The sequence below is a fragment of the Ammospiza caudacuta genome, chromosome 22, assembly GCF_027887145.1.
Source record: "Ammospiza caudacuta isolate bAmmCau1 chromosome 22, bAmmCau1.pri, whole genome shotgun sequence".
Taxonomy (NCBI): Eukaryota; Metazoa; Chordata; class Aves; order Passeriformes; family Passerellidae; genus Ammospiza; species Ammospiza caudacuta.
Window position 1 is genome coordinate 2,047,022 of NC_080614.1, and position 19,378 is coordinate 2,066,399.

General features: G+C 50.6%; 1 protein-coding gene across 1 annotated transcript; it reads left to right on the top strand.

Annotated features, from left to right (window-relative positions):
* The first annotated feature begins 371 nt into the window (after window positions 1-371).
* Window positions 372-6,625, top strand: LOC131567060 (thrombopoietin receptor-like). Its single transcript, XM_058818529.1, has 9 exons — window positions 372-425; window positions 4,166-4,322; window positions 4,485-4,614; window positions 4,872-5,044; window positions 5,145-5,290; window positions 5,433-5,611; window positions 5,673-5,846; window positions 5,965-6,056; window positions 6,138-6,625. Exons 1-9 carry the CDS (start codon window positions 372-374, stop codon window positions 6,623-6,625), a joined length of 1,593 nt encoding a protein of 530 aa, XP_058674512.1.
* The last annotated feature ends 12,753 nt before the right edge of the window (window positions 6,626-19,378 follow it).

The following is a 19,378-nucleotide window of genomic DNA, read 5'->3' on the forward strand; positions in this document are numbered from 1 at the left end:
GTGCCTGCTTCAATTCCTGGAAGGCCTTCTTTTGCTGTGTCGTCCACTCCAACCGATGCTGCTTCAAGGCCTCATATAGTGGCTTGGCTAGGAGACCGAAATTCATGATCCACAGTCGACACCATCCCACCATTCCTAGACAAGATCTCAATTCCTGATGGTTACGAGGCAAAGGAATAGCACATATTGCCTCTATTCGGTTTACTCCCAAATGTCTCTGCCCTTGTGTGATCTCACAACCGAGGTAAATAACGCTATTTTTGACCAATTGAGCTTTTTCCTTAGAAACCTGATACCCTGCTTGGCCAAGCATGTTGAGTAATTTAATTGTTAATTCCACGCACATTTCCCTTTCCTTAGTAGCCAGAAAAATGTCGTCCACGTACTGCAGGACTACATACAAGGATGGGGATATTGTTACCTGGGTTATCTTCCATTCCTCCAGCTCCTTGGCCAGTTGGTTTCCAAAAATAGTAGGGGAGCATTTAAATCCCTGTGGGAGTCTCGTCCACATAAGCTGCTTCTTTCTCCCAAAATCAGGACTCTCCCACTCAAAGGCAAAATATTTCCTACTCTCTACTGCCAGTGGGATGCAGAAGAAGGCATCTTTAAGGTCAATCACTGAGAACCATTTAAACTCCTCCGATACAGATGTTAACAAGGTATAAGGACTAGCAACAACTGGATGTATGTCTTTCACTATTTCATTAATAGCCCTTAAGTCCTGTACCAAACGGTACTTACCATTAGGTTTCTTTACTGGAAAAATTGGAGTATTATACTCCGATTCACATTCCTGTAATATTCCTTGAGCCAAAAATTGTTTAATTAACGGGGCTACTCCCCTCCTTGCCTCAAGCTTCAAGGGGTATTGCTCTATCCTCACTGGTCGGGCCCCTTCCTTTAGCTCCACCTTTACTGGCTGCGCAGCTTTAGATTTTCCGGGGACCCCTGACTCCCATACCCAGGGTACTACAGCCTGCTCAATTTCTTCTGGAATAGGAGAGGCATCCACTTCCTTGATTACAAAAATGCCTGCTATTTGTTCCTCAGGTATTTCCAATTTCACCCTTCCCCCTTCAAATATTATTTTCGCATTAAGTCGGGACAACAGGTCTCTGCCAAGAAGGGGTGTGGGGCAGTTTGGCATATACAAAAATTGGTGATCTAATTCCTTCCCCCCAAACCTAAGATTTAAAGGTTGTAAAAATGGTTGTTCCTCTAGCTTCCCTGTTGCCCCCACCACCTGTACCGTTGTGTCACTCAAAGGTCCCAATTGTCTATTGAGTACAGAATAAGTAGCTCCAGTGTCTACCATAAATTCTTGATCCTTTCCATCTATTTCTAAAACTACCCTTAAATCCTTTTCTAGTCAGCTTTGATTCTGATAGTTTCCCAAAACTAGTGCTTGAGCGACTTCTGCTGGTCCTCCTGTGAATCCTCCCACAGGAGCATTCCCCATTGGACCTGTCCTTAATCCCATGTTTCCCATGCCCATACCTCCTCTAACCGGGCATTCATTTTTCCAGTGTCCCAATTGTCGGCAAAACGCACACTGGTTTGGATCCAACCTCCCCATGTTAGGTGCAAACCCAAATCCTCCCCGACCTCTTGGCAACCCCCCTCTGTCCACGATTAGTTCCTCCCCGACCTCGACCCCTAATGGGTCTTCCTCCTGCCCCTGTCTGTTGCATTACAGCCAGAATACTAGCTTGTTGTCTTTTTGCAGTTTCTTTTTCCCTGTTGTTGTATACCTTCCACGCTACCTCCAGCATTTTATCCAAACTTCTAGTATCCTCTCCTTCCAGCTTTAGTAACTTTTTCCTAATATCCTCTTGTGATTGCCCCCATAAACAACAAGGCCAATTGAAGTTTTCCTGATTGATCCTCTACATCTAAATTAGTAAACTTCCGAGCCATGTCTTTTAATCGTTCTAAAAAGGCAGACGGAGACTCATTCTTGTCCTGCTTGACCGAATACAACTTAGACCAGTTCATAGTCTTAGGTATTCCTGTCCTAATTCCTTCCACCAACAATTCCTGATATCGTTTTACAGCCCTTATTCCTCCCGTAGAGTTTGGGTCCCACTTAGGTTCCTCACTTGGTACCAATTCATCAACTGTCTCATTTAGTTGTCTCAACCGAATCTCCTCACGAGCCTTTTCTCTAGTGGCTCTAATAACCATTTCCTTTTCCGTGGAATCCATTATAGTATCTAATAATACCTGTAAATCATTCCAGTCCGGATTCTGAGTCTTTATTATCATTTTAACCACCCTTGCCACCCTTTCAGGATCCTCCCGATAACTCCCCGCTGATTGCTTCCATATTACCAAATCCCCGGGGGAGAAAGGCACCTTTATAAGTATCCTTTCTCCCTGTGGTCCCACAGCTTCCCTTAACGGCGCAATTAACTGTGGCCCCTTCTGCCCCTTCCTTCCCTTGTGAGTCCGCCCTGCTAACGGAGTTCCTTTAACACTCTCATTCTTTTCTAAATCACCACCATCACTATCACTCTCACTAGATCCCGTTTTTATAGCTATATCCGCAGAGGGAGCAGGGGGCACATTAGGAGCAACCGGAACCCTCGGAGGTGCTATACAATAAGACAAATCTTCCTTGACTGAAGGATACAAATTACGCTCCTTTCTTTCTTTACATCCCACACACTCCCTTTCATCATTCACTTCTAAAACAAAAATACCGCATTCCTTTTGCCATTCCTCTTTCCGATATAAAACGAAAAACAAATCCAAATATGGTATTTCATCCCATTTCTCATTTCTCCTTAAAAATTGCATCAAAGATTCCATTATCCCCAATTCCAGTGTACCATTCACCGGCCATCCCACTTCCCCAATCTCATATTCAGGCCACCAATGATTACAATAATCTATCATTTTGCTTTTATCCAATTCTTGATAATACCCCTCACTTTTCCACCGTTTCAATATACAACCTAATGGTGTATTTCCAGGTATTTTACCATTGGCTTGCACTAAGGTTTTAAAAGTTTTAAAAGACATCATATGACAACCTTTAATTCCACTATTAATCCCAATAAACCAATATACCTTAAACCAATATACCTTCTCGCCGTCCTTCCCTAAAACAAACAGGAGGTGAGTTCCGGCCCTGCGTCCTTAGACGTCTTATGGCCGGAGCCTAGGCTTTTTTACCAACCACCAAATCCAAATCCAATTATCACCTTTTTCCAATATAAAGCACCTTCGGGCTCACCTTGGCAATTGTCCAACAGGCGCGGGGTGTCGGGTACGACCGATTACTCCCCGAGAAGTGCTCGGTGCCGGCTTGGAGTGGATCGGGACGCGAACCGCCCCAGCAGCCCTTGGAGTCCTGCCGCGGTCGCCAGAAAACTGTTGCCCGATTGATAGATGACACAAAACTCGGATAAGTTTTGTGGGTGCTTTATTAAGGGCCCGGGGAACTGGGGGACTCACGTCCCAAAATCCGAGCCCCCAAATTCACGTGTGGGCGCTTCCCTCTTATACATGCGGTTCATAACAAAGTCTCCAAGAAACAGTTTCCCCGTTCCCCTTGCCTGGTCACAGACCCCTTGTGATACATTCCTTGGTTCACAAACAAGATCATTAATCCTCTGCTTATCTTATTCTAAGAGCATTGTATGCTGCCTCCAGACACGTTAGCATTCTTACTTTCCTGCACTAGTTTAATTATTTATTAAATCCCTAAGACTACCTGCTAGGTTACACACACAAAACTCAACACACTTTTCAACGGCTACAAAACTACTTTTTAACAAACCAGTTCACACACAACTCACTTTAATTAAATATTTTGCTAAATTTCATTTCTTTTCCAGCACAAGCACATACCTACTCTACACACCGTGTATGAAGTATAGGGGACAATTCAGAACAATGTTCTCACCTCGCTGGTAACTGCCAAGCAAACCTGACGGAGGCTTCAAAGCAGGACCTCTGAATGGGACCCAGCCAGGTGTTGGATGGTGAAGAGTCCCTTCTCGTTCAGCTCCCTGAAAGGCAGAAGATTGATTTTTCTCTCCACCAAGGCAGCACCCTCTGAAATGAGCAGCACTGGGACAGGTCCTTGGAGGTGTCAGGGATGGGCAGGGGCCTTTGGAGCCTGCAGTTGCTCCTCAGCTTGGCCCCTCTCCTGCAGAGGCTGGTCCAGGCCAACACTTGGGTGGTGCTCCGGGGCCTGGAGCCAGGGGTGAGGCACCACATCCAGCTGTGCAGCAAGCCCGACGGTACCTCCATGGACGGCGTCTGGGGGCCCTGGTCACAGGCTCTGGCTGCAGAGACCCCCCACTCCTCCGGTGAGCAGCCATCCCCTCTGCAGGGTGCTGGCAGCAACAGCAGGGAGGCACCCACGCCTGGGGCTGCTGGGGTGGGGGTCCTGTTGTAGCAAGGTGTAACTCCCAAGTTTTGGGGGGCCAAGGGGAAGCAGCCCCCTCCCTGTCCTGGCTCTCCCTGCCCAGGAGACATCGGGCTGTGCTGCAGAACCCCTTACCTGCGGCACGAGCGCTGCGAGTGGAGCTGGGACCCTGCAGAGCCCCACAGCTCCCACCAGCTCCTCTACCGGCCACCTCTGAGCGGGGCTGGCACAAGGTAAGGGGCATGGCAGGCAGGTGGCACCCATGCAGGCACATCCCAGAGACCACTGGTCCTGCTGTGTCCCAATATCCCACACTGGGCCCCTTGCCCATGCCCTGCTCTGTCCTGCCCTTCCACCACCAATCTCATACCCCCTCACCACATTGCACCTCCAACTACAAGCAGCAGTAGCTTTCCTGGGGAAGAGCAGGAGGAATGCTGGCTGTGGGTTTGCTTTGGTGAGACTGACTGGCTCCCCACTCCTCCCACAGGGAAGATGCATGGCAACAGTGCGAGGAGGTAAGCAGGGGGGCACAGGGCACCTATGCCTGCACTTTCCAGCCCAAGGCTGGCAGTGCCATCTCTGTCCTGGTGAATGTCACCAGGACCCACATGCTGCCCACACTCAGCTACTTCAAGGAGCCCTTTTGGCTGCACCAGGCTGGTGAGTCCCAGTGCCACCGCAGCCCCTGCTTGGCTCACAGGGGACACAGTGTCCCATGTCCCGTTTCACAGGAGCGACGAATGCCTATCCCCAACACCAGCAATGCTCACAGATGCCCCACAGCTTGTGCAGGCAACAGTGTCGCAGGGCCGGCTGAGCGTGCAGCGGCTGCCGCCCCTGGAGCTGCCTGCAGAGCAGCTGGACTACCAGGTCCGCTATGCCATGGAGAAAAGCCATGACTGGAAGGCAAGGCCTGCCCAGGGAAGCCCGAGCAGCGCTGCCCTCCTCCGCTGCTGACATACGGCAGGCGCGGGGTCGGGCCAAGCGGGACCCGCCCCTTGGTGCCAGCCCACAGCAGCCATGCCTCCGGCTCGGCTCTGCCCCGCAGGTCCTGCAGGTTCCGCGAGCAGCGAGGAAAGAGGTCCTGGACCTGCGGCCAGGCTCCCGCTACCCCGCGCAGGTGCGGGCCCAACCCAGCGGGCCGTGGTACCGGGGCAGCTGGAGCGCCGGGACCAAACCCGTTGTGGTTGATGCCGTGGCCGATGCGGGTAAGGGGCAGGGCTGGAGGCTGCGGCCGCAGAAGCCTCACGGCTGAGGGCAAGAGGCAGACAGTGCTGGAAATGGGGAGGGGGGCACGGGGCAGGGGGCTGCGAGGGGCTCAGAGATGGTGGCTCTGGGAAAGGCTACAGTTCCGGCATTCCTCCGCCGATGCAGGCTGGCTCAGCCCCAGTGTTACGGTGGTGCCGCTGCTCTTCTCAGCAGCGCTCCTGGGGCTGTGTTGCACCTTCCCCTCCCTCTACAGGTAAGGGCTGTGCCGGGGGCAGGCGGGGGGGACCAGCACCAAGCCTGGGCACCTTGCATGGGGCATTAGGGCACCTCAAGTCTGAGGGTAAATTCGATGCCCCTTCCTGCGTACCCAGCAACATGAAGCCGAAACTCCGGCCGCCCATTCCTGAGCTGCACCGTGCTCTGGGCAGCTTCCTCCAGGAAAGCAGCAAGCACGGCCAGGCCAGTGGGTGGGCAGGGCGACTCAGCTGCTCCCGGGGGCAGCTAAAATGGCAGCCCCTACCCCGTCCACTCCATGTCGCCCCAGGCCATGCCTTCGAAAAGCAGCCGCCAGAGGAGACCGTCCTGCCCTGCCTGCTGGAGGTGCTGCCCGGCCCGCCGCCGGAGCACTCTGGGGGCCGCCTGTCCAGCACCGACATGGCCAACCAGTCCTACCTGCTCATGGGCGGCTGGGAGCCGCTGGGAGCCGCGGGCAGCCACGACCGCCACCACCCCGCCATAAACTCCTGTTCCCCCCGAGCCCCCGCCTGGTCCCTCCTGTGGCGCCGCGCCCCCGGCGCGGATCGCCCCGCCTTAGCAAGAATGCCCCGCCCTGGTCCCGCCTCCGGGTACGCCCCCTCACTTCACGCGCGGAGCGCTCCGCCCCGTCCCGCGGCTCAGCCAATCGCGTTGCGTCGCGCGGCCGTCGCCGGGCAGTGCGCGGCCGTTGGGTGTGAAGCGGCCCAGCGGGGCCCCGTCCGCCCGCCGTTTGAAATGCTGCGGGGCGGGCGAGCGGCGGCGGCGCCGCGGAGGTGAGCGTGCCACAGGGCCGGAGAGGCGGCCTGCAGGCGCAGTCCCGAGCGGGGAGGCTGTGGTGAGGCGGGCAGGGGAAGGGAGAATGTCGCTTATCGGCGGGAGCCCCAAAGAGCGGCTGGAAGAGGTGCCGGCTGATCAAGGACCCCCGAGGAGCGGAGGGAGGGAGGGCGTATCGGCTGACGGAGTGTCCCGAGGAGCGGCTGGGGAGAGTGGGGGTGTGCGTTGGCGGGCAGGAGCGGCCGCAGCGCTTGCACGGTCCGGTGGGGGGAGGCCGGCGGGGCTGTCGGAGCAGGCTCAGCCCGGCCGCTGGGCACGGCTAACTCCGCCCGCCCGCAGGACCACGGCGCAGTTCCTGTTGGAGGCGGACCTGCACGGGCTGCTGAAGCTGGACACGCTGATCCCGACCGCGCCGCCTGCGCCATGGCAGCGCAAGGCCAAGGAGAGCGGCCCCGGGCCCAGCCCCGTCGGCGTGTGGCCCGTGAAGCCGGGCAATCGCTCCCACAGCTCCAGCAAGACGCCGTCCACGACAGCCGGTGAGCGCCGGCCACCGGCGGCAGAGGTTGAGTGCGGGAGCCTCGCCCAGGCTGCTTGTCCGTAGCCATGGGGCTCTGGGCTCCCTGCCACGCTGCCCTACCGGCTGCTGCTCAGGCAGGAGGAGGTGGGCTGTGCTCCTGACAGCCACCCACCTCCTTGCCAGCATGAGGGGCAGAGCTCTGAGCACTGGGGCTGGCGAGCTGCTGTTCGCCCAGCTGAGCCTTGCTGGCACAGCTGTATGCTAGGACGAGTGTGGGCAGGACTGTCAGCTGACAGCTTTACATCCTGTGAGCGCTTTTGTATCTTCCCCTTATCTCTGGACTCTGGCATTGTTGCACTAGACCCAAGGAGTTGCACCACACTGTCCCTAACCAACTTGGTGGCAGGGAGGAAAATATAAGTTAGTTGTGACTGTGTGGCGTGAGACCTCAGAGTCCTACTTGTCTGGTGGGTGTGATGTGGAAGAGTGTTGGGTTTGCTCCCGTGAAAGCTCTAATGCAGGCTTTTAAATAGCTGTAAGACAATCTTTTCATATGTGAATGCAGGTAAATCTGGAGCCAAAATTCAAAGCTACCCCACAAAGGCCGGGGGGGATCGCTACATTCCCAAACGCAGCACCATGCAGATGGAGATGGCAAATTTCCTCCTAAGCAAAGAGAATGACCCTGCTGAGGATTCCCCTACCAAGAAGGTGAGCATGTTGCTAAGTTACAATTGCTTCAACAACCGCTACTCCTTCCTGCCCCTTTACAGAGCAGTGAACAAGAGGTTCTATCAAGTGGGCAGACGGGACTGACAAGTCCCAGCCATCACTACTTGCAGCTCTGGGCTTCAGGAGCCTAGGATGAGACTGAAGCTGTAGAGACTGCCATGCACTCGAAGCCTATGCTGCTTCTGGTAGCAAAATTTGGCTTTTGACTAATGAGGCTTTAAAATGTAGCAGGCAACACAAACACAAAGCTGTGAGCCTATGCAAAGTGAAACTGCTGGTGGTAGCTATTCTAGGACAATGTCTCCACAGGGAACACTTCTGGAATGTTTTACACTGTCTTCTGAAATCTGTTTGTGAAGCATTTGGTCGCTTTGTGGCTGTGGCTTTTCCCACTGGCAATGACACTGAATTTGCCATTGTGTGAAAATGTGAGCAGGACGATGTATGACAGTCTGAGGAAAAAGTGCTTTGACCTGCCTCTGTGTGACTGACCCTTGCAGCACAGGCAAACATCTTCAGATTCTAAGAGAAGGGGACTTAGGTGTCTGTTTAAATTGCAGTGTGGGAATTGTTTTAAATGCATTGCACTGAGGGTGATTTGTCTCTGTAGGAGCAACAGAAAGCCTGGGCAGTGAATCTGAATGGTTTTGATGTAGAAGAGGCAAAAATCCTCCACCTCAGAGGAAAACCACAGAATGCTCCAGAAGGTGTGATACAGGCTCTGTGTGAGCTGAATCAGCAGGGGAGATCAGGTCTGGGGAACAGCAACACAGAGGCTCTGTGTGTGGTCACAGGAGAAATCAACTGGTTTCTGAGAGCTGTACAGGCTGGAGTCTCCTTTCTCAAGGTTCCTGAGGTCGAGGGAGGGCATACCAGTTACAGTGAATTTATTTAGGAGAGTTGCTATGACTGCCAGTTGGTCACCTGTTACAGGGCTTGCAAGGGTCTTCAGGGTGGCGAGAGAGACGAGAATCTTGACCTCATGTTCAGAAGGCTGGATTTATAATTTTATGATATATATTACATTATTACTATACTAAAAGAAATAGAAGGAAAGTTCTCAGAAGCTAGCTAAGCTAAGAATAGAGAAAGAATGAATAAACAAAGGGCTGTGTCTCAGCAGAGAGCGAGACCTAGCTCTGCCTTGAGTGGTCAGTAAATCCAAACATCCACCCGAGACCAATCACACATCCACCTGTTGCATTCCCCAGCAGCAGATAACCATTGTTTACCTTTTGTTGCTGAGGCCACAGCTTCTCAGAAGGGGAAAAATCCTAAAGAAAGGATTTTTATGAAAAGATGTCAGTGAACGTTCACCTATACTGCAGGTTCCAAACCTTCATGAAGTCTGTAAGAGCATCAAACCCTCTTCTGTGCACTTTCTAGCTTAAACTGCAACTAAATATATTGGGATTCAAAAACCCAAGTGTTTGTCAAATTTGTTTCCATGAATGAGGAAATTGTAGCTCACCCCTGTTCAGCAGTTCATACTGCCAGTGATTTTAGTGCACTGCAGGCTTGTGAGTGTTTCTCTTAGGACTTCATTTTCACTCCAAGGGATTCCTAGTTGGGTGAGCAGCTGGGAGGAAACTAACTCAGGTTAACAAATCTGTTCCCCTGCACACAGGCTGTCAGAATAAGCTGAAAGTGCTCTACAGTCAGAAAATGGCACCTGGATCCAGCAGGAAGAATAGCAGAAATATTCCCTCAAAGCCAGAACGGGTCTTGGATGCACCAGAGATGTTCAACGACTACTGTAAGTCGGCTACAGGGTTGAGTGCTGGGCATCCAGAACATTCTGCACTGGATTGCTGTTCCTAGGACAGTGTAACTGGGCTATCTGTATTATTTGGTGTACCCAGGCTAGCACAGACCCCTTCTGGAGTGTCCCTGTGTGGCCTTAGCGGGACAGTGGTCTAGGGCACAGTGTAGATGCCTTGGAGCAGGGTACCTGGCCCCAGCAGCTGGGCATAGTGACACTCAGAAGGCTGCCCCTCACCTGCACGTGTGTGTGTGCACATGTGCACCCACACCTGCTGCAGCAGCACGGGTGAAGGGCAGGGCTCTCTAGCCAAGCATGGTGTGACCTGCATTGCTCTTTCAAATTGTAGAACTGAATCTCATAGACTGGAGCTCCCAGAACTTCCTGGCAGTGGCTCTGGACAGCACTGCTACACAGCGCTCTCATACCAGGACCTCAGTGCTGCCTCACCTGAGGATTTAGAGCTGCCTCCCGGCCTTTCCAGGCTAAGTGCAGGTGCTCAGGACTCTGAGGTTTCCTAGCTTCCACTAGGGAGAAGGTGTTTGCTTCATCTGGACTTCTTGGGGTTTCACTGGAGGAGCCAGGCACAGGGAAATTTCATCTCCACTGTGAGCTCTTCATTCTGCTTGTTCCCATGAAGCTCAAATGCCAACCTGAGCTCATCATTCCTCTGGCTCCCGTAGACCATCACAGCCCTTCCATGGCCTCTCCAGACAGGAGCAGCTGCACATCTTCAGAGCAGCAGTTGCCAGCCCGCATCCCATCAGGGAGGGAAAGAGTTTCTACCCTTGCTTTCCAAGCAGGTTCTGGTTAATGACCCTTTAAAGTGTTTTCCTGCAATGCTCTATCATGGGTAGATCTCAAGTGAGAGTCAGGTAGAAAGGGTCAAGTCGCCTAGGAAGGGGGACCTTGAGAACAGAAAGATTCTCTGCCTGCTTTTCCTGGCCTTGCTGCAGATTTGGAGAGTGTTCTGGGCATTTTGCAGACAGCCTCTCTGTAGGGGTACAAGGGCAAGGTGGAAGATATTGCCTAACAAGTGGTCAGTGTTAGGTGCACTCTCCCCTTTCTTTGAATGAAGCCAAACTAGGACTCTGATAGGATATTGCAGATGTTTAAGACTGTCTGCCCTGCAAATCAAGCCGTGCCATTTGACGCTGGCAGGGGCTATGTAGAAATCCCGAGCGGGCCGGGGCTGCTGAGGAACGCGCCTCGAGCTGTTTGTTTTCCAGCATCACTCTCATTACGTGGTTATGACAATGGGAAGATGCCAGCAGCTCACATCCCAGGCAGCAGACCAGGAACTTAATGTTAAAACTTACTTTAAAAGTTTTTTGACCAATCACACAAAGCAAAAGCATATTGACAGTAGTTCTATCCAATCACTATAAGCACAGGTACCTTTGGTTAAAACAGTGCTTGTTTATTTTGAAGACAATACCTACCAGTAAGCCTTAAAACACAATGCAGTGAGCTGCATTATTAAGCTTCAACCTTCCCAATATCTTGCTAGATAAACTTTTCTGTAGCTTGGAGATTTATTCTAGACCAGCGTTAATACACAGACCATTGTTCTATTTGTCCTTGCTTTTCTGCAGTTTAAATAATTTTTCTGCTGACCTATCTGATGGCTGCTGCTTGGCTCTAATCACAGTTCTGCTGTATCTGAGACCTGCCTTTTGCAGCTTTCCCAAAACTCTCTAATTTTGTGGATTCCCTCAGAGGACTCAGTGTCAGAGCCTCTGGAGAAGCGTGGAGGGCAGGGCTCAGGCAGGCTGTGCCAGTGCAGGATTTGAACTCAAGGCACCAGGAAGCACCAAGGCTGCAGACAGGAACTCAAGCCTTCTCATCTCCCTCCCTGCCAGAGGCAGGCTCAGAGCAGCCATCTCACCCCTCTCTAAACCAGTGGGGGCTCTGTCCTTACCAGGCTCCTCGGGCTCCTGGGGATTGTTCCCACAGCTCTCGGTGCCAGGCAAAGCTCCCTCTGCTGCAGCTCTGTCCACAGGCTCCCCTCCTGAGGACTCAGGGGCAACATTAATATTCCCCTTGAAAGAGAAACAGAAAGGAAGAAACCCTTCTCACCACTTAGACAAAACACCTGGTCCAACAACTCCATGGCTCACACACTTAATCCCTTGTTCCTAACAAGAACTCTGGGCCCCAAAGCCCTTCAACAGTCAGAAAAAATTGACTTCTCAAACACAGTCCAAAAGCTGTCAAAGCTGACAGTGACAGTGTTGAACATGGGGGTGACACTGAACACATGGAATGGCTGCTAAGGAAATCAATTGCTGCTCTGTTCTGTAAGGTTGCATGTCTGACAGCACTAACATCAGTCCTCATGTCACTAATTGCAATGGAAGGAGCACTGTCTTCTTTCTTCAGCCAACACCCCAATCGGTGTCATGGTTTCAATGCCTCACCCAAGGCAAGTTGATGTAGAAATAAATTCAATCTACCTCATTTTGCAGGGCCTCAGGGTCTGAAATTGCTATTACAGTTTTCTTTATAATGATGGGCAAATCTTTTTTCTCTGTGTTTTCTCTTGATGGCTTTTTTAACGTTAGGTGCTATCACAGTGAGTTGTCTGATGCTACATGGGCCACCTTTAATTTTTGAGGGAATGTCCTGCCAGGCTCTGTCTCCACAAATGAGCCAATATTCTGTTGCTAATTGATGTGGGGACTCATCTAGGTCATCTACTCGTCAGCAGTTTCACCCTTAGGGGGCACTGGGGTACTGCAATTGCACCACAAACTGGAGTATCTGTCCTCAGGATGATGGGGAGTAACATTCAACTGTGGATCTCCCTGGTACTGAAACTCAGAACAAAATTCCATCACCAATGAACCAAGAATTCCAATTCTTGAGGTTCAGAAAGTGCTTTAAGAAGATCAGGGGCCCAGTGATGTCAGCTGGTTATGGGATTGGTCTCGTTGGCAGCCTCACACCAATATTTGTCACGATTGGGTATTGGCTGCTCCTTGGCTGGCACAGGCACACCAACCAGACGGGTTGCAAAGGATTTGTCTGGGCTGAAATGGGTCAAACACACGGTGTCTGAGCCTGCTGACTTGGCTAAAGCAAGGCAAACCTTCGTTTTTGGTTGATCTACAGGCATGTATGCATGCAAAAGCAAGCAAGCAAAACCAACAAGTGCCAGTATATCATTTGATCAAGCTCCATGTTCCTGTTCAGCTGTTTTTTGGCAAAAGCTTCCCCATCTATTTCAGTTCTCAAGCAAATCTTTTAGCGCTTGTTCAGGGACTGGCCAACTATAGGGCACTAAACTGTCCCTCTAACCTTCAATTTTTACAAATTTGGATATCTTAGAATTCTTTGGAACACAATGGACACCACGCTTTTGCTGAAAGAGCTCTATGATACAAACCATTTTCCCAGTCCAAAAATCAACATCAAACTCCAGAATTGTAGCTTTCACAGGTTGAACGGGGAACGTCTGGCATGCACCGTAGCTTCTCCGTGCGGCTCACGTCTGCGTGCTCATTTCCCTGCTGGTGGAATTGTCGGTGTGCTCTTGTGTATGAGACGGTTTCACATCCTTCACCAGGACCCACTTAGGTCCGGCACCTGTGCAAATACAAGCATACCCTTTGCCCCAAGTGATTAGTGGAAATGGTCCTTCAGTTTGTCCTAACTCAAGGTTTCTGATCAAAACTGAAGGATTTTCTTTCAATTTTTCCTGTGTGCTGTTTGAAAAGTGCCTAAAAATTGGAGGATTAGTTCCTGCAAATGAGCTATTAAAAACATAAAGACATAGAAAGCTTTGCTCAACCTCATCTGGGGTGTTGCTTGGGCCACTCCCCATTTTCTTGTTGTAGAATGGTTTTAGAGTGTGGTGCGTCCTTTCAACAATTGCCTGACCTGTGTAGGAATAGGGAATTCCAAAATGTGGCGAACACTCAAGTCCATCAAAAATGTGGCCAATTTTTGAGCTGTGTATATGGGACCATTTGTCAGTTTTCATCTGGTGGGGGATCAGTTTGGCGAGCTCTGGGCCCAGTGACACTGACAAGGACAAAAGCAAAAGACGAGAGGCGCTCTCTCTTCCCGGGACCAAAGTCCCACAGCTTTAATGGAGAACAGCTCCAGGAGAGAAAGGGAGTGTCCAGGAAAGGAAAGAGGATGTCCAGGGGAGGCAAGAGAGTGTCCTCCTCGTGGCAGGAGACTGTAAATGCTCGGAGAGGGGGGCAGTAGAAAGGAACTGCCATAGTTCAGCATAATAAATCACCACACTGTAGTTTTCTGCATAAATTGCTGCACTTGTTGAAAACAAAATCCTGAAATCTCCCCAAACACAACCGTGCAGTCCCAAATGACCACAGTGTGGGAGAAAAACCACTCAACCCCCCTGTATACCCAAGCACCAGGTGTCACAGGGAGTACCAATCCCTGCAACTAGAAAGTCCACACACACAGGCTCACCGGGAAGGGAATATCTCTTTATGAGGGGACAGAGAGCTCACTCTTCTCAACACAACACACACCATACACCACATCGGCATCCACCCACATCATCTTCCTCAAACATTCACACACTGAAAATACAACCACAACTACAACACAAAGGAAAAACAGCAGCAATAAAACAGGATTTGCTCAATTCACCCCCAGAATTCCTAGCAGGTCCTTATTGACACAGCAAATCCTTTCTGCCATCAGCCAGACCCAAGCCCAAACTGCACAGGCGTACGTCATGCACAGGACATCTCTGTGTGACTTGTGAACAGCCCTTCCCCTGCATACGCCTTACGGGTTACTTTATACAGAGTTAAAGGTTCCTTTCTCCACAGTGCCAGCAGTCTTGTCTGTCCCCCTCGAGGAGCAGCCGAGAGCGGAGGTGCCTCCAGGAAAGGAATGTCCTGGCAGCGCCCAGAGACGTCCAGAGCCCGGATGTTCTTGCTGGAGCAGGGAAGCGTTCCTGCCGCGGTCAGCAAATGAGGTGTGGAATAGAACTCCCCACAGTTAAAGGTAGGAGGTGGTGTGTTAATTACAGCCAGGCACACGAGGAGTTGTCTCCTAAAGACATGCGTGAAGAACCACTGGCTCTCTCTCTCATCTCTACTCATCTAAAATATCTTACACATTCATATAAATCCCAAAAAACCTAACACATATTCATTAGATAACACTGCCTACCCTCCTTTGAATTAAAATGTATTATAAATTGAGTCCAAAGTTCCTTCACATTTCTGCAGTCTTTCACTTCAAATGGGTTGGTGGGTTTTAAAGTAGGGAATGGTCTCCTTCTGATGAAGGCCAAGACGTCTTCCTCAATTTGACCTCTTTCCTTATGATGTGTTGGCAGGCTTTCACACCCCTTGGCTATAGTTGTAGTTTCGGGGCCCAGGTGCAGGCTACGGTCCTCTTCTTTGTCACAAAGAAATCCGCATCCCATCCCGCTTCTTTAAACATAGTAAAGACAGGCAAGTGACATATTACCCTAGCCTTAACTACCTTATCTGATAAAAATTAATTATCCCTTCTTATTTCTACTCTTCTTGCTATACTCTTTCCCCCTAACTAAATCTTGCTAAAATTTTAAATCTTCCAGTTCTTTTAAATCCTGGATTCATGGCCTCATCTCACACACCAGCCATGTGTGAGCCGATGCTGTAACTGGGAAATTCCACTCCTGAGCAGGAGATCCCAGGCCTGGTTCTGAGCTGGAAGGGTGAGAAGGATGAGATGCACGTGGTTTTGCTCCAGGGGATGTCCTGAAAGTGCACTGCCCACCTGCCCCTGCTGCCGAGCACCACGCTCCACCTCCTTCTCCTGCTCAGCAGATTTTTAGGAATGCAGGGCTTGGTATGTATTATTTGCTACTGCAACAAATAGAAAGAATTTGCTTTGCAAGCCCAGTTTTGTCCTGGCTTATTTTCTGCATGGGTCTCCTCCTGAACCTGGGGCAATGACCAGTAGGGACCTACAGGACACTCCTGTTCTCTTGTCAGTAAATTCGGAGAAGTGATTTAAGTATCAAGAAGTCAATAAGTATCAATCAATAAATGAAATCATTTGGGGGAATATTTAGCCTGTGAGTTTCAGCAAAGTATTGAATATGTCTTAGATCCATGGATACAAACTAGTAAGTGAGATTGCTGGGTGTGCACGTGTTAGGGAAGTGATTCCCCACACACCCAGTGCTGAGATCAAGGATTGCCTCTCTTCTAACCCTGAGCTGGCAGCAGGAATTGGGCCTTGCTTGGTAACGTTCATTTTGAAGACTTCTGTTGAGCAGGTAAGAATGGTGAAAATGTAATCTTTTCCAGTTGTTTTCCTTTGGTTTACCTGTTTGAGGGTTAAAATTGTGTGCTGCAGGTGTGCTGGGTGTGTGCAGAGCAGTGCAGCCCCAGAAACCCCTTGGCTTGCCCACAGGTTGTCATGCCTTGTTGCCAGGTGTGCCCAGCTGTGGCAGGAGAAGGAGCCCGCAGCGCAGTGGGCACCGTGCCCTGCCCAGCCGGGGCTCTCTGGCACAGAGCAGCAGCAGCGCCAGCACCGTTCAGCCCGCTCCTGCCTTGGCTTCCCCTGGCACACAGAAGCCTCTGGAAATCAGCGCCGCCAGTGGCGTTCCCAGCTGGGAGCAGCTGCTGCTGGCGGGCAGATGCTGCCAGTTCCACTGCTGCCAAAGGGGAAGAGAGGCAGAGATGTACACGCACCGGAGCCCTGGGCATGTCCAATAAAGGTGCAAATATGTGGGGAGATTTGTTAGGAAGCATTTCAGCTGTGATGCCAACAGTGGCTTCTCTCCTGGTTCTGTGTGTTCTGGACAAGTAATGCAATGGTTGGCTCTGACAATTAAGAAGCAGATGTTATGTGGATGTTCACATGAGTAGTGATTATATTGTAATATATCCTCCCATAGTCCTCTTTCCCGTCCCCCTTGTAACAGCCTGGGTAGTCAGGGCATTTGGGGAGGGCTGGCTTGTGACCAGCAGGCAGGGTGTAACAACGCCTGACCTCCAGTCGGGATGCAGGAAAGTAATCTCCACCCATGGGCAGCAGAGAAAGAGTTGACTGACAAAACTTTTGGAGGGGCTGAGGGTATAAAAGGCAGAGCATCCTTTTTGCAGATGAGCACATGGCTGCTAGTCACAGAGACTCCCAATGATGCGACTTTTCCTTATTCAGTCCTTTGTTAAGGTTTACTAAACCTTTAAAATTTTAAAAGTGAGAGTCATTTCTCACACGTGCAAAGCTGTGGGCCATTATCTTGGTCTGGTTTCCTTTGCTTGTGTCCCATCTGAGTGCTCAGTTGGGGTACAGGCTGTAGGTGCTTGGGGCACTCCTGGAGTTCCTCTTGGATCCCCTGAACAACAGGGTTTGGCCCATGAGGGGAATTTTCGGTGCTTTGTGACAGATGAGAATTTCCCAGGCTCTTTTGTGTTTTCTGTAGGGAAGGTTGGTTATTGCTTTGCATAAAGACCAACACAGAGCTGTCCCTTTGTGATGTCAGGGCATGGTTGTGCCGTCGTCATAGTGGCATCAGAAGGTTGCCTTGGTGCACGGAAGGCCTGAGTGTCAGAGCAGCCCTAGGCCTTGCTCAGATCAGGAGAACCTTCCTGGTCAAAGCATCTGTCAGTAGGCAGCTGCCCACTGACAAGAGGCTTGTATTTTTAGCGTTTAGAAAAATTGCAGATATGCCAATAATTAACCATCTGGCCACTGCAGCTTTTGCTGCATATGGCATTACTTATTCCATTTATTATTTCACATATTTTGCACGTAAGTAGAGGCTTCCCTTCTGCTTAGCTTAGGGTGTATCCTAACCTGGCTTTTGTATGTCTTCCTGCTCTTTCTTGGGGGCTGAGTTTCTGATTTTGAAACAGAAAGAGCATTAGGATGCCTCTGCTTTGGTAAAGCTCCTGTCAAGAGGTTCAGCTAAAAAGGGGGTGTCTGTAGCCACAGGGGCAGCATTTGCAGGGGAACCTGCAGGGCTTGCGTTCCCTGCACGGGAGAGTCTGTGGCAGCAGAGTCTGTCATTTCCTCAGGTTGCTGGGAGAAGCAAGACACCTTTGAAAATGTAGACTGGCAGACCTTCTTTAAGGCTTTCCAAAAACTCTGCAGTTGTTCCCAGAATTCCGAGAAAGCTTCTTTCTTTTTAAATTTTGTCATGAAAGGATTTGACTAACTTGACCTTTTACTAAATGCTAAAATAGTTGTTCCCTTTGAAAGGAAGTGCTGCTGTGCTTTTCCACAATAGAACTGCGCCACCTCTGGGGGATTTTGGGGAAGCTTTTCTGGGCAACGGTTTCCTGCAAGTTAATCAGAATCAGTGCATGACACTGAGTGAAAAAAAAAGAGTACCTGAAGGAGAAGATTTCAGAAGCTGTCTTATGTGTTTGGTAGAACAGGAGCATTGAGTGCTAAAAACACTTTGCATTTGCTTGATCATATTTGTATTCATTTCCTGGCTAAACTGGCTGCAGTGTAGGCACAACCAAGAATATTGTCCTGGTCTCTTGCTGGCTGGTGTGAATGAGATGTGTCTCCTGGAGGGATGTTGTGAAATGGGAAATCATCTCTGTTTGGGCTGACTTGTTCTGTGGGATTCAGCAGCCCAGGCAGTTTTCTGACAGCATCTGGTTCATTTTCCCTTCCCACTACAGGACACCTGAAGCGTGTATTCAGCAGCGCTGAAGATCCTGAGGTGAGTGAGAAAGGAACATTTCATGTTCCTGGTGTTTAAGACTTGTAGAGCAAGCTGAGAGCTTGGCCAGTAGCAGTAGACTGTAGAGGGCCAGCTAGGAAGGCCGAAAGAAAAACCATATTCATGCCTGAAACAAAAGTAACAAAGGCAGAGATCGATATTTTTAAATTTCCTTCTCAGAGTTTGAAGAACTAAAAACCTAGTTTTGAAAAGAGAATGATGCTTGCAGACAGCAGATAGGATAATTTTAATTAAGAGCAATTTCCTGTACAGTTGAATTAGATCATTTTAATGTAAAGAGAGGGACTTAGAATGCTATTCCTATCAAACTTGATGATATCTACTTGGAACATGAGGTGGTAGAACAGGAAGGCCATCTTGCAACGGTGCCTGCTGTATCTGAAGTGCAATGGGCACCTTTGTGGCTGGGGAGCTGCGTGGGCCCAAAGGACGCAGGGCTGGCGGCTGTGAGCAGCTGGAGATGAGGCAGCGTGGGGCCAGGGGGCCCAGAAGGCCAAGGGCACGGTGGCTGTGCCAGCAGCAGTGGGGCAGCAGGAGCAGGGCAGGGAGCGTGGCCCTGTGCTGGGCAGCGCTGCGGCCACAGCTGGAGTGCTGTGTGCAGCTGTGGGCCCTGGGAAGCAGAAAGTCATGGAGGGGCTGCAGCGTGGGCACAGAGGGACAGGGGAGCTGGGCAAGGGGTGCAGCACAAGGCCAGGGAGGAGGTGCTGAGGGAGCTTTAGCCTGGACAATGGGGGCTCATGAGGGACCTTCAGGCAGACTGCCATTGATCCCTGCCTTGGATCCATAGAGCCAATGCTCAGCACGAGGGCTGTTTGCCTGCCAAACATCCCTTCACTGCATCCAAGTGCTTTAGACACTGGTGTGGGTAACGCTTTCATATTTTGTTGATTTGTTTGTTTGCTAGAAGGAGAAGCCTTGTGCAATTTCTCCTTCTCCAGGGAGCAAGGGAGCTTTTTTCTCAGTCTTTCCTACCCTTTTACAGCACTGGCAGAAATTCTGCTAGAATTTCAGTTTTCAAGGGGGCAGTTCTGGACAATGCAGTATTTTTGCACAAGA

Excerpts from the sequence above, each read along its gene's own strand:
- LOC131567060 (XM_058818529.1), top strand. The coding sequence starts at position 372 with ATGTCGTCCACGTACTGCAGGACTACATACAAGGATGGGGATATTGTT. Across the intron at positions 4,615-4,871 it reads CTGAGCGGGGCTGGCACAAG|GGAAGATGCATGGCAACAGT; the intron begins GTAAGGGGCATG and ends CTCCTCCCACAG. Across the intron at positions 5,847-5,964 it reads ACCTTCCCCTCCCTCTACAG|CAACATGAAGCCGAAACTCC; the intron begins GTAAGGGCTGTG and ends CTGCGTACCCAG.